The sequence below is a fragment of the Thermobia domestica genome, chromosome 8 (genome assembly GCF_964235325.1).
Source record: "Thermobia domestica chromosome 8, izTheDome1.hap1.1, whole genome shotgun sequence".
In the NCBI taxonomy this organism is placed as follows: domain Eukaryota; kingdom Metazoa; phylum Arthropoda; class Insecta; order Zygentoma; family Lepismatidae; genus Thermobia; species Thermobia domestica.
The window spans coordinates 236,133,687-236,147,913 of NC_137461.1; the positions used below are offsets into that span (position 1 = coordinate 236,133,687).

At 38.8% G+C, this 14,227-nt stretch overlaps 2 protein-coding genes across 3 annotated transcripts in view; one reads left to right on the plus strand and one right to left on the minus strand.

The window, feature by feature from the left end:
- Uxs (UDP-xylose synthase) overlaps positions 1-14,227 on the plus strand; it is a 392,432-nt gene that overhangs the window by 209,179 nt on the left and 169,026 nt on the right. The gene's annotated exons all lie outside the window — the stretch shown is intronic.
- Positions 1-14,227, minus strand: part of glu (structural maintenance of chromosomes 4-like protein gluon) — a 125,347-nt gene that overhangs the window by 90,417 nt on the left and 20,703 nt on the right. For both annotated transcript variants that reach the window (XM_081769542.1, XM_081769543.1), the window contains exons 4-6: positions 13,826-13,999; positions 5,852-5,956; positions 1,896-2,083 (exon numbers count right to left, since the gene is read on the minus strand). In XM_081769542.1, coding sequence (XP_081625668.1) covers positions 1,896-2,083; positions 5,852-5,956; positions 13,826-13,999 — 467 coding nt within the window. The remainder of the gene's footprint in view (positions 1-1,895; positions 2,084-5,851; positions 5,957-13,825; positions 14,000-14,227) is intronic.

Below are 14,227 nucleotides of genomic sequence, written 5' to 3' on the forward strand. Positions count from 1 at the left end.
CCTTCGGTTCGCTACCCTAACATCTATTTCTCGAAAACACGTCTAATCCAAATAAATAACTGACTACCCTTGCATTACTTAGTTCCCGTGTGCTATATGCAGAGTTCAAATAAACGAGATTAGGGTAATTTCTCCCTTAACGTCAAAGGATTGTTTCCTTGCTAGGGAAATATTTCCCTCCATTTCATATACAAATGCTGGAAACAAAATAATGCGATTTATAGTCTCATTATTTGTACAAATACAATTATGCTGTTTAGGGTGCTCATCTTTAGTGTGAGGAGTTAATGGTTCGATCCCCGAGCACGCAACTTTATGGTGGACAACAACGTATGAGGGTTTTCCCGGATTTCTCCCATTTTCACTCACATTCTCATTCCATTATAATTCTTTCGTAATCATTCATTTTCATTATCCATTCGTCTCATCTAGCCTAAAGAGAATAACCGTGGGGCGTAGAACTATATATTTCATGCCACAAATACGTTCTTAAAACACAAATGATACCAATGTCCTTCGCAACGTGTGCAAGAGCTTGTACTGTAATGAACAGCGCCTACAAAATTTCAAACAAAAATGCAAACAGAAGTACCTGCACTGTGATTACTAACGGGCCATGCTTACAAGCCTTAGCTGTCGAACGTTTTACAGCAGAGTGGATACTGGCTGGACAGCATTCCGGAGTAGACACATATCACAGACCAAACTGTCCACGTAAATCTGTTAAGTATCGTCTTATTTTTGCATCTAGTAAATAGTTTTACATGATTGCTAATAACCAAACTTATTCACGTTTCTACATATTCTCTCGATATCTTGTATGAGATGAAATAATTGTTAGTATAATTCTCACTCTCACTCACTCACTCTCTCTTTCTCTCCCTCCCTCACTCGCTCACTATATATATATATATATATATAGTGTTCTAAAAATACTTCCACTGACAATAGAGCGCTGTTCAAGTCAAAGCGAAAATATATAATGGTATATCCTCCGGGGCCTCCTTCTGCCACTATGGGTAATTAAAATTTTTCACTATGTAACAACATTGCACGTAAGTTGGAACTACAGGCATTGCTCTACGAATCCATCAGTCATATCGATTGTTACGCTAATAAACGGTGCTAGTGTCAACGTTTAACTTACATTTGCAAAGAATCGATGTAACTACTTGATGGATTGGTAGATCTACTCTATGATTCTTTATCTGCAACGCTGCCTCATAGTGCAATTCGCGTCTCCAGACGAGGACTGGTAGTTTTCGCTTTATTCTGACTTGTATAATATACTCTGTAGTCCGTGGAACCCACTTTTAGAACAGTACATATAATACTGTCCTTCCCCCATCCCCTGCTTCCCTAGTAGAAAAGCTTGATTCGAATACTGGCTTTATGGCTGTATACGCGCTTTCAGGTTGAATCTTCAGTGGGAGCTCACGTGATTTGGCTACGCCTAGCTACGATAGAAGTGTAATTTTTATTAACATTTGTAGTAATGAATTAAATTTTACTTCTGTTGCGACTTTGGCTTCCTGATATAAAGAAGCCAGAATACCTTGTATCTCGAAAGAATATTAACTGACATATACAAGACAGTATCTGTAATATGAAGTCATAATTAGTCAATTCTTATACATGTTGTATCCGTTGTTCTAACTGTAGATCTATTTGATATTCCTAATATCCAAATGTCGATATACTATTTGAACTACAATGTACACAAAACTGACCACCTTACTCCTATGATATATGTTCAATGAATTTGCTTCGCTATCTTGAGTGATAGAACTTTTTTGAGGAGAGTACGCAGAAAAATGAAAGAGCAACAACAGTGTCATAAACTTTTCTAAATTTCGTGTCTCGAAGGACTTCACTCTCTGAAATCTTTTACTTACATGAATTTTTGAAGCTGAGAATTTTTCATTTCTATTATTTCATTCTCTAACTTCAAATAAGAGATTGCTTCATCTTTAGGGCCTTCCAATTCATCTTTCTCCTTCTCCACGATTTTAACTCGGTTCAATTTCTCTGACCTCTCCTCTGTCAGTTCTTCCACTCTTTTATTCAAAATTGCAATTGGTTCCTGTCAAAGAAAGAAAGAAAAAATAGTTGGTTTCATACAACTAAAAGGTACCAGTGTGTATAAAAGAATTATTCAATGATAATCATCATCATCATAAGGATTCCAGGACAAATGCACTGGACTTAGACAGAACTAAAAATCAAATTCGAAGTGAAAATGATTAATTGAATCAGTCTTCAAGTTAGCGTGCTGATCACTTACCACTATGCTCCGAAGTACCCAACAGTTTCACTTTCGAAATTGATGTTCGGTCATTCAGAACACATGGAACATACCATAACTTCTGTTATGCTGAACAAACCAGTATGTTTTAATGGACACCTATGACTGTGAATTTTAGGTACATAATAAACAGAACAAACAACCTATTTCTTCTCATACCACATTCTCTATAGGTATAAATTCAATGAAACTTAGAATTTTATTTTAAAAATTCACATCTACAGATGAGCTGAGAAAAAACATCGATCGATCCTTTTCTCCATTTCCACATAGCAAACTACTTACTGATATAAATTATGTTAACTGTTGACAGGGATCGCAATAACGGTTTTGAAGGTTACCCTTCAATGTGATAGCAGAGGAGTACAAGTTTCATTGTGAGCTGGACAGTAATAGAGAGCGTGTGAATTGTAACACTGGTCTAACGAAATTAGAAAACCGTGTGACAGTTACAATTCTGAAAAAGTTGAGAAAATCATCTGAAATCTTCAAAACCTTGAAAAAGCTTCAGATCAGTGAGGATGTCTGTCCATCAGACCACGAACAGATGATGACACAGGGACCACTGAAGATCATCTCACGCACAGTCAACAGCGCAGCGTGAGGAGTCAGAAGATCGGGAAAGCAATGGCGCATTCGAAAAATTCTGTCAGAAAACAAGCAGTGCTGGTTCGTAAGCTGAACATTACTAAACTGTTGATGTCTCATATACTAAGAAGTGACGTGAGACTAACAACTACCAGTAACATGTTAGTTACTTTCTCATTTCGCAGCTTAAGGTCCAGACGGAGTCAAAATCGAAAATGAAATGAAATGAAATCTTTTAGTTTTACGTCTCACGGTTATGCCGGTTAGGCTATAGGAGGAGGTGAAAATGAAATGAAATCTTTATTTTACGTCCCACGGTTATGCCGGTTAGGCTAAAGGAGACGATGATAATGAGAAATGAATGAAATGGTGAAATGAAGAAAGTGGGAGGAAACGGGAGAACCCCGAGAAAACCTACGCACATGGTGTTTGTCCACCACAAAGTTCACTTGGCGGGAGCAGGGTTTGAACCCGGGACCCCATGCGCCAGAGGTGAACGCTCTAGCACTGAGCCACCGCGGCCCCCGGAGTCAAAATCGAAGGCTCCTTCAGTGTTATGCAAAAGGTACACAATCATCTTCACTGAAGAAAACATCTTCATAATTTAACAGTTTTTCCAACCGTCAAAATCATGGAATATACACACATTTATCCACAATGTGGATACAACATAAAAACAATACAGAAACTGGATTATCTCGGCAAAGCAGGAAGTTGTGGTGCAAACTATGTGGTCTGAGTGAAAGAACATCAACTTCAGAAATGAAAGAGTGTATGGCTCTTCTGGGGTAGCATCGTGGTTAACGCATTGACACGGTACGCCGAAGACCTTGGGTTTGAGTCCCGGTACAGTCCAACTACGTATCACCAACTTTCTCATCTCTAGAAAATCACACATTCCATCATACAAAAATCTTATTGTACTTCATTAAGCTTCTGTATAAAAACTACCTTCTCGCACAAAATGTGCAGACCGCTTTTCGATTTATTATCATTTTAAGATGGAATGCATCGGTGAGTTAGTGTCTACTCCACATGTTTTTAAATATTTTCATTTATACTACAACATAAGCCTTTATCTTATACGCTTTTACGGGTATGTAAGTGCAACAACTACATCAAGAATACGTGAAAATACTACTCACTTCAAGAAAGTGGAAACACTTTCAATCTCTTAACTGATTTTTCAAACGTATCTTTTAACGTAATGTCACATTTGAAGAAAGGTCTATATGGAACGGAAATAATTCATACATGTTAAGAGCTTAGCAGAGCAGTAATTGACACTGACGAAATTGCCTCAGTGAAACAAAAACTTTTGGAAAAGTCCTTCTTCTCGGATACAAGATAAGGCATTTTTTATTCCCAATATTATCACCATTAGCATTAATTCAAATACTTTACCAACTGCTACAAGATCTTGCATCAACACCGGAAGATGCTCCGACTTGTCATCAAACTAGGAGCAATGTGTCTTAACCATTCGGCTACACACAGTAGTTCTCGATTGTAGACAGGGTTGGCTGGTTTAAACCAAGGTGGTTTAAACCAGCTGGTTAAAAAAAAAAAAAAAAAAAAAAAAAAAAAACTGGTTTAAACCAAAAAACGAATATGTACGTGAAAGTGTAACTATTCGTAAAATCTTGATGATCACACATTTGTGGGTTATCACGTTTCACTCCCGTATATTATTCGTATTATATATAGACCTAAATTCCCCATTCGTTACTCAAAGAGATTATACTACAAAAACAACAATTTTTTTTTTTTTTACGTTTATGAATATTTCTTTTGTGATTTTTTAAATAGTTTATTATTATTGTTATGCAATTGCAATCAAAGAAAAATTCTAAATATTGTTTTGTTTTAATAATGTTTACTATTGATAAAACACATCGACATGCCGTACTTTTTTGGAGAGGGAGTCATACAAACCCCACGAAAGGCATTTATTGAAATCAGAAGTATCTCTGGTATCTATTTATGTATAAATGGGTCAGAGCCAAAGTGGACTCAAATAATTATTATCTTTATTCACTTTTCTTACTGATATGCCACGTAAGTTGTTGTATTTCTTTAACTTGGGCTAATAAAAGTCGTAGTGGACTAATTTGGACTAAAGAAGTTCTTCTGTACTCTGCAGTACTTTGAAATTGTCCATATGTAATTGTGTATAATGGTTTCACTTGTGCAATTGTTTATCTTTTTGACCTTCTGAAATGACTCTTCACAATTATATTTACAAGTATGTAAAGAACAGTACAATGTATTTTTAAGAGGAGTCCTTCGTGAGTGAGTCGGCAAACGTATCGCATTTGTGGCCAGTTAGTCCCTGTTTCTAGTTCAAATGAAGGACAATTTCTCTCAGATGTAAGTCGAGAAACTGTTTGGATTCCGCTTTAACCCTTTCACTGTGGAAGGCGACGGAAAAAAATTTCCCTAACCTGCGAATGTCGATTATAGTCGACGTGTTAAAATTTGTCTGTATCTTGGGTTTGTCGATTGTAGTCGCCAAAGGTTTTCTGTGTGATTTCTATTGTTTATCGAAAACAATAGAACACAAACAAAAATGAACGGTACAACTTTGGCAACTACTCTCGACAAAGCCAAGATACGGACAAACAAATTTTAACACGGCGACTATAGTCGACATTCGCATGTTAAGGAAATTTGGTTCTGTCGACAAAAGTCGACTTCCTCTGTGAAAGGGTTAAGCTTATGTGACCCTTTCCAGTATAACCTGGTTATTGCGTAATAACACCACGGCGAAACAAACTTATCTCTGTTCATATGTGATATAAATACATAGAGCAAATTATTTAAATAAAAAAAAAAAAAAAGTTTGAACCAAAAAAACGTGTTTTTTGGTTTTTTCAATAAAAATAATGGTTTTTGCCAACCCTAATTGTAGATATAATTTTTGTGTTAGTAGAAACATCAAAGACCAACGAGACTTACCTTATACCTCACTGTGCCTATTATATCTTCTAAGAATTCCAACATGCCAGTATCATGTTCTGTTTGAGCTTTAGGCTTCATCAGGGCTATTTGCTCTACTTCTCCCTAAAATATACAAAATCATATTTTAAATGTATGTAATAAACGAAATACAAACATAATATGAACTTTATTTTTTAATGTTCTTTAAATGCATCAAGTACATAACTACGATTTAATAACACAGAACAATCTAGTAGCTATTATTCACGAAGACTGCAGCATGTGTTGAATGCATGTGCATGAAAAAACCTCGGTTTGCACAACGAGACTATCCATGTAAAACCTAATTTTATTATAGTTTTTTTTTTCTTTCTTTCTTTTTAACGATAAATTGCAAGAAGCTTCTATAACAAAATTCTGAAACAACATGACAAGGAATGCTAACAAGGTTAAAAACAACAAGTAAACTTAACATGAGGAGCAAATCAATTCAAAAGGCATACGTAATACAGGTTAAATTTGGTGAATCGTTTCCTACATTAACTTCAATTAATTGGGCTCGCTTTTCCAAAAGAGTAAAGTATGCACGAAAATTTAAAATAATAGTATTTACCAAATAGCGATTCTTGAACAACATAATAAACTTAGAATTCGCCAAATTCATTATAGATTTAATTTATACTGTGTGTGTCTCAACATGACACCAAGTAAAATTAGCTAAATGCAACACCAACATTTTTTTTTTTTTTTTTGGTTAAATTTAATAATTTTATTAGAATTACTTCCAGCTTACAAAGGAAAAATAATAGATTAAGAATTTAGTAATATCTTATCCTTTGTAAAGAAATAGTTCCACCTCCTTTTTGCCTTTCAATTACATTCTCAATTACTTGACCATATTATTACTGTTTCGTAATTTGAACATAGTTTACTATCATCGCATCATTTGGCTGCTAGTCAATTCTTATGCCATAAAATGGGAGATTAATTTACGCGGCGATGAACAATATCTTAAAATAATGTCCACTTAGTTTGTTTCATGGTACTCTTTAGTACCTAGCAAATACAATTAACGAATTCTATTTTTTCTTTCTTTCTTGTTTGTTTGTCATGAAGGAATTTTCTTTTATGAATTCTGGATTCTTTAATGTTTGCTCGTGTTTGAGCTTCTTACCAAACGACGGTTTGTCATTTTAAAGCTTTTATTTTAAATATATGAAAAACTATACAACTACAGAAAATTCAGATAAATATGTAAAATGATATACTCAGTTGTCTACTATCCTCAATTTTGAATTGTTCTCAAGTTTCTTAATGTTTTCAGATGGATAATTTTTTCACTCGAAGGATGTAAAAACTCTCTCACACACACACAAAACTCTTGTCGCGTCTCTCTCTCACTATGGCTGGAGGACGCTAAAAACAACCCCCAAGAAAGGGAGTGGGCGAGTGGTAGGCATAAACCATCTATTGCCAAAAAAGAAAACTTTCTCACACTACACATACACAAAAACGAAAAGAAAAAATGAACAAATTGCCCATGCACAGGCTCGAACATACCGCCCGCCTTGAAATGCTACATTTCAAAAAACACAAACAAAGAATTTTATATTTTCACTATTTATACAACGTAAACAAACATTCGTCGCTATTGCGAACAAGTTTTTTTTTTTTTTTTCACTCAGCTTCTCTATTGACTTCAAAGGGAAGCACACACAACTTTACAATCGGACGTTTAAGTTCGCCGGAGGCTGTTTTTACTGTTACCGCTCGCACTAGTCCATCGGTCCCAGCATGGACTTCCGTGATTCTTCCCATTTTCCACTGCTGAGGGGGAAGGGAGGATTCCTTTAACAATACCATGTCACCCTTCTGGACGTTTTTCCGCGGAGCCAACCACTTAGGTCTTTGTTGAAGGCGTGACAAGTATTCTTGCACCCACCGTTTCCAGAAATGGCGAGTCAGCTGTTGAACTAATTGCCATCTTCGAGGGTTGGATATTTTTCCTTCAAAAGGATTCCTGTCAGGAATGGCAACCAAACAATCTCCAATGAGAAAATGAGCTGGTGTTAACACGGAAAGATCATTGGGATCGCTAGATACTGGTGTAAGGGGGCGAGAGTTTAGTACTGCTTCGATTTGAGATAGAACAGTATACATCTCTTCGTAACTCAACGTAACATTGCCCACAACTCGTTTCAAATGATGTTTGATCCTCTTCACACCTGCTTCCCACAAGCCACCGAAGTGCGGGGAAAGGGGGGGACTGAAATGCCAAGATATCCCCTGTTCACTTAAATACGCTGAAGTTGTTTCGTTTCCCTCTCTGTGCGCACTGGAACCTAAAAGCTGTTTTAACTCTTTGCTAGCACCGACGAAATTTGTCCCGCAATCACTATAGACATCAGTGGGGATCCCTCGACGGGAGACAAAGCGCCTAAAAGCAGCTAGGAAACAATTAGAAGTTGCATCCGACACAAGCTCCAAGTGAATGGCCTTTGTAGAGAGGCATACAAATATAACTATATACGCCTTATACGGCACTCTCCTTCTTCCAAAAGCGTTCTTAAGAAGAATGGGGCCCGCGTAATCGACACCTACTTGAAGAAAACATCGACTAAAATTCACTCTGGCTGCTGGTAGGGAGCCCATCATTTGTTTTTCTCCTTTGGAAGCAAAACGATGACACTTTACACATCTTCGCGTAATCGCTCTCACTAGATTCCTAGCTCCAAGTATCCAATACTTTTGCCTCAGGCTAGCTGTTACCAATTGAGGGCCGCCATGCAATGTAGCCTCATGTTCGTGTTGAATCAACAGTTCACTTAACTTATGATTCTTTGGCATTAAAATGGGATGTTTGTGATCTGTGGCGATCTCTGCGAGTTGTAATCGACCTCCCACTCTCATTATCCCGTCATTGTCAATAAATGGACTTAAGCACAAAATAGGGCTCTTGGGGGGTAAGGGTTTACCGCTCTTGAAATGTTCTAGTTCTCTAGCAAATGCTTCACTTTGCGTTTGTTTCACTAAGCATAACAATGAAGCTTTTAGCTCATTAGCCGTTAATGGCCCACTTTGTCTTGGGGAATTAGCCTTGAGATTGTTGATGAATCTTAGACACCATGCTAAAACACGCCTTGACCTCGTGAATGACGAATAACGGTTTGTGATGTCATCCGTTATAGTAGTACACATAGCTGTCACACACTTTTGCCTTTCTTCCATCGTAGCGTGGGGGTCGAAGTCCGGACCCGGATCGTCGGATAGCACTGGCTGTGATAGCCACGAAGGACCATTCCACCATAAGTCATGACACAACAATTCACTCGGATTGATTCCCCTCGAAGCACTGTCCGCGGGGTTTTCTGCACTATTTACGTGACGCCAGCGAGCCGAGGGAATTAAGCTCTGTATCTCGGAGACTCGATTTGCCACAAAAGTTTTCCACTTGTTAGGCTCAGCTGCTAACCACGAAAGAACTATGGTGGAGTCACTGAAGGCAATTATATCTTCTATCTTGAGTAGGATAGCCTTTAACACAGCGCTAAGTAGCCTTGCCAAAAGCACAGCCGCACACAGCTCGAGTCTCGGTAGGGTTATTGTTTTTATTGGGGCAACCTTCGTTTTTGCTGCAATTAATCTGCTTTCCACGTGACCATCTGCGCATTCTGCCCGCAAATAGGCGACACTAGCGTAGGCCTTTTCAGAAACCAATTAATTGACACTTGACTGTATTTACTGGTACGATACAGCGCTCCACGGTAAGTTCGCGTAATAGCGGTAACTCGCAACAGTATTTGCACCATACTTCACAAAGCTCTACCGGAAGTGCGTCATCCCAGTCCAACTTGTTTTTCCACAAGGTCTGCAACAATATTTTGGCTTTAATGGTTACAGGAGACAACAAACCAAGTGGATCAAATAATTTTGCTACTTCGGACAGTATAATTCGCTTCGTCAGCACTGAGTGGGGTTTTGAAGGGCACACTCTAAAACCGAATTCGTCCGCGGAGGGAGACCACTCGACACCAAGCGTTTTAAGTGTGTCGTCAGTGTCAAAACGAAAGGGCACATTCGTTTCACGCATATGAGCTGGGATAGCCTCTAACACTTCAATCTCATTTGAGGACCACTTCCGCAATTCAAAACCTCCTCTTCTCAGTAGCTCGATCAGTTGTCGTTGAAGCTCGATGGCTTCTGGCACCGAAGCCGCCCCTGAAAGGAGGTCATCCTTAAAAAAGTCCCGCTTGACCACTGGAGCCGCCAGGGGAAAGTGCTCACCCTCATCTTCTGCCAGCTGTTGTAGACAGCGTGTCGCCAGGAAAGACGCACTCGCAGTACCATATGTTACCGTCCGTAAACGAAAGTCCTGAATGGGCAAATCCGGCGACTCACGCCACACAATTCTCGTGTAATCTCTGTCCACCTTGTTTACTAGCACAGCACGATACATTTTCGCTATATCAGCACACAGGGGAATCTTGTGGCCTCGAAATCGCAGTAATAGTGGCAATATGTCATCTTGGAGTTTGGGCCCGATCATAAGCTTATCATTTAATGACACACCAGATGACGTTTTGGCACTAGCGTCAAACACAACTCTTAATTTTGTAGTTGAACTACTTGGCTTCATCACTGCATGGTGGGGCAAGTAGCAACTCTTCTCTGGGGAAACGTTTCTCTCTCCTATTGGCACGATCTCCATGTGACCTAGATCAAGATATTCCCGCATAAAATTTCGATATTGTTCTTGTAAGGCAGGTGACTTTGCAAGCTTGCGTTCACTGTGCAAAAGTCTTCTAACAGCAATGTCTCTAGATGCACCGAGAGTCTTTACACTATCCTTGAAGGGTAGGCTTACCGTGAATCTTCCGTGTTCGTCCCGGTAGTATGTGTCTTTGAAATGTTGCTCGCACTTTTTTTCCTCTAGTGTGAGGTGTTTCTGGGGCGGAAGCTCTTCTATTTCCCAAAACCTCTGCAAACTGATTTCAACCTCACAAGCGACATGGTGAGATGTAACTGTAACACTACGTCCAGTAGGAGCGATGCTCCCTGCGACGATCCAACCGAGAGCAGTTTCTATCGCTACGGGCGATCCAATGGGTCCCACTCGTTTTCCACTACACAATAATAAAGGAAACACGTCTCCACCTAGCAATATATCCACAGGGCCCACCACATGGAACGTTGGGTCCGCGAGCTTGATACCGCTTAAGTGATTCCACAAGCTTGGGTCCAGAACTGGTGCCTTTGGGAGATTAGATGTAACCTTGGGTACAACTACTGCTCTGGTGCTGAAAGTTTCGCTGTCATCACCTACCGCTTGAAATTCTAAGTCCGTCACTGCACGAGAAGTGCCCACACCTGCACCCGTTATTCCAGAAATCACTATTTTCGTCTTATGTTTTGTTAGTCCCAGCTTTTGAACACAATTTTCTGTGACAAATGACGTCTCAGAGGCGGAATCGAGCATTGCACGGAATGGGCGCCAAACATCGTTTTTGTCTTTCACCTTTATAATTGCTGTTGATAACAACACATGCGGAGTGTTTCTCTCGGCTGCAACATGTGAAGAAACAGCTTGTTCTCCGTCAGGTGACACCGACGTACTTCGGGGCTCACTACGCTCATAATGAAGTAATGTGTGGTGTCGCTTATGGCACACACGACAACTAGATGAGGAACACTGGGTACTTTTGTGAGAACCGCGTAAACAATTGAAGCATAGCTCTTCACTCTTCACAAACGACACACGATCTGCTACAGAGCGTTTTTGAAAATCAGGGCACTTATGGAGAGAGTGTTTAGCATTACATAACTCACAGGGGTTTAGTTCACTCTGGGTCACTGTATGATGTGTCACTGCTTGCCTCTTTTCTCGTTGCCTCATTGTATCACTCGACGTCGTCGTCTTCCCTCTGCTGCCGCTAGAGACTGCGAGCGCGCGCGCGCGATGATCCAATAAGTCCGTTAATTCTTTAAATGAGGGTTGCTCATTTGATTTTTGCGCTAGTTCCACTGCCGACGCGATTCGCTATCGAGTTTTTCGGTAGTGTGGTACACGAGAATAGCGTCCCAATGCTCTACGGGTTGCTCCATCACTTTTAACGAACGCGTACACTCGACCGTTGTATCGATTAATTTACGCAATGCAGTAGCCGATTCCTGCTGAATGACCGGTTGCGTGATTAACCGCTTTAAAATCGAATTCACGATTTCACGCTTGTTTTGATAGCGAGAGTTCAGAATGTTCCACGCTTCCTGATAATTAGTATCAGTAATTTGCATAGCGTGGATTAGTTGCGCGTGTTCACCTTTTAGACTTGTTTTCAAGTACTGCAGCTTCTGAGCTCCCGAGAGCTTCTCGTTGTTATGCACCGATGCAGTAAACAAGTCCTTAAATGATAACCACTCGAATAAGTTCCCACTAAATGTTGGCAACTGTAATTTCGGCAGTTTCATTTCACTACACGCTTGAGTTTCACTATTGGGAGGGGATTGTGTTGTAGCTTGCAGATCCATTAGGGACACACTTAGTTTTACAAGTCTACTTTCCATTTCTGCGAGCTCTTCTTCTTCTTTAATAAATTCTTCATCGTTGGAAACTGCAGCTATTTCGTCCAAAAGTTGAGAACAGTCTTGTTGTAACTCGTTGACCTTCCCGCTATGAACCAATATGGCGTTCGCGTCGTTCTGCGACAGCAGGCTCACTGCCTTTTCCTGTCGAGTAATTTTGGCTTTCAAAGTACGTTTTTTAATATTTAAGTTCTCCATTGTTTTAGAATGTCACACACACTACAGAAAACACACTCACAAAAGTTCACCAAAGCTGCACTTTTTGCTTCATCCGGCACTAAAGGAGGACCATGTTTGAGCTTCTTACCAAACGACGGTTTGTCATTTTAAAGCTTTTATTTTAAATATATGAAAAACTATACAACTACAGAAAATTCAGATAAATATGTAAAATGATATACTCAGTTGTCTACTATCCTCAATTTTGAATTGTTCTCAAGTTTCTTAATGTTTTCAGATGGATAATTTTTTCACTCGAAGGATGTAAAAACTCTCACACACACACACAAAACTCTTGTCGCGTCTCTCTCTCACTATGGCTGGAGGACGCTAAAAACAACCCCCAAGAAAGGGAGTGGGCGAGTGGTAGGCATAAACCATCTATTGCCAAAAAAGAAAACTTTCTCACACTACACATACACAAAAACGAAAAGAAAAAATGAACAAATTGCCCATGCACAGGCTCGAACAGCTCGGGAAGGTGAGAGATTGGACTCGATTTTAATTGTGCTTCTGAAAAGTTGTTTTTAACTTGCTTCATACAGTCATTGATTCTGAATACTTACTCTGTACGAAAGTATACCCACTATATTATCTCTACACTTTCGATGTACACTCATGGTCCAACATTATTGTCGCATGTCTATAAATACGTTGTTGTAGGAATATAATTTGATAACGAATTCGCTCGGTATTTTTTATAATATTAGTATGTGTATAATCGGCAAAAACATGTATGTGGTAAATTTCATGTCAAAAGCAGCAAGTAAGAACAATAAAACGAAAATAAAACTTTCTTGTCCGTTTAGCAACATTTTATTTTACTTATTCTAATTTTTGTATTTATAATTCTTTTCCTATGAAGTTTTCCACAATAAACAATTCATTTCCTGATTATACACATCGTATCAGTATTAAAAGTACCCTGCAAAATTATTATCAAATTGTATTCTTACAAGAAGACAGTTATAGATATGAGACAATCATTTTGGACATGAGTGTACCTCCTGCATCGTAACCCTCGATTAATATAAGAATATCGATAATTTGTTGGTAAATTAGAAAATTACTCAAAGCATAAGACAAATATGCTAATCATTCAACTATTCTCAATACCTAAATTTCTGCTTTCCTTCATTATGTAAGTCCATATACTTAATTTTTGAAAGAGTATTAACGCTTTACACGTCTTACCTGAAGAATAAGAAATCGGTTATGATCCAGATCAACTCCATGACTCCTCAACAAACGAGCTATTACTTTGAACTGGACACGGCGTCCATCTAATTGATAGAACGACGTATTGTCTTTAAAAGCAGTTCGAGAGATTACGAAGTCCGAGTTCGGAACTACTTCAAAATCTTCACCCTGAAAAGCAAAAAAGTTGTCACTGTTAAAGTAAAGGCAATTTATTCATTCACATTAAAAATTATAGTTTCTTAATTTATCCAAATAGTATTAAACCTGGTTTTAGTTTACTAAAACTATATCGATATGGTATGTGATTTCTCTGAAAATGACCAAACATATGGTAAAGAAACCATTCGTCAGACGGTGGTGGTACCTGGACACGCAGGATAGGTAACTTGAGATGAT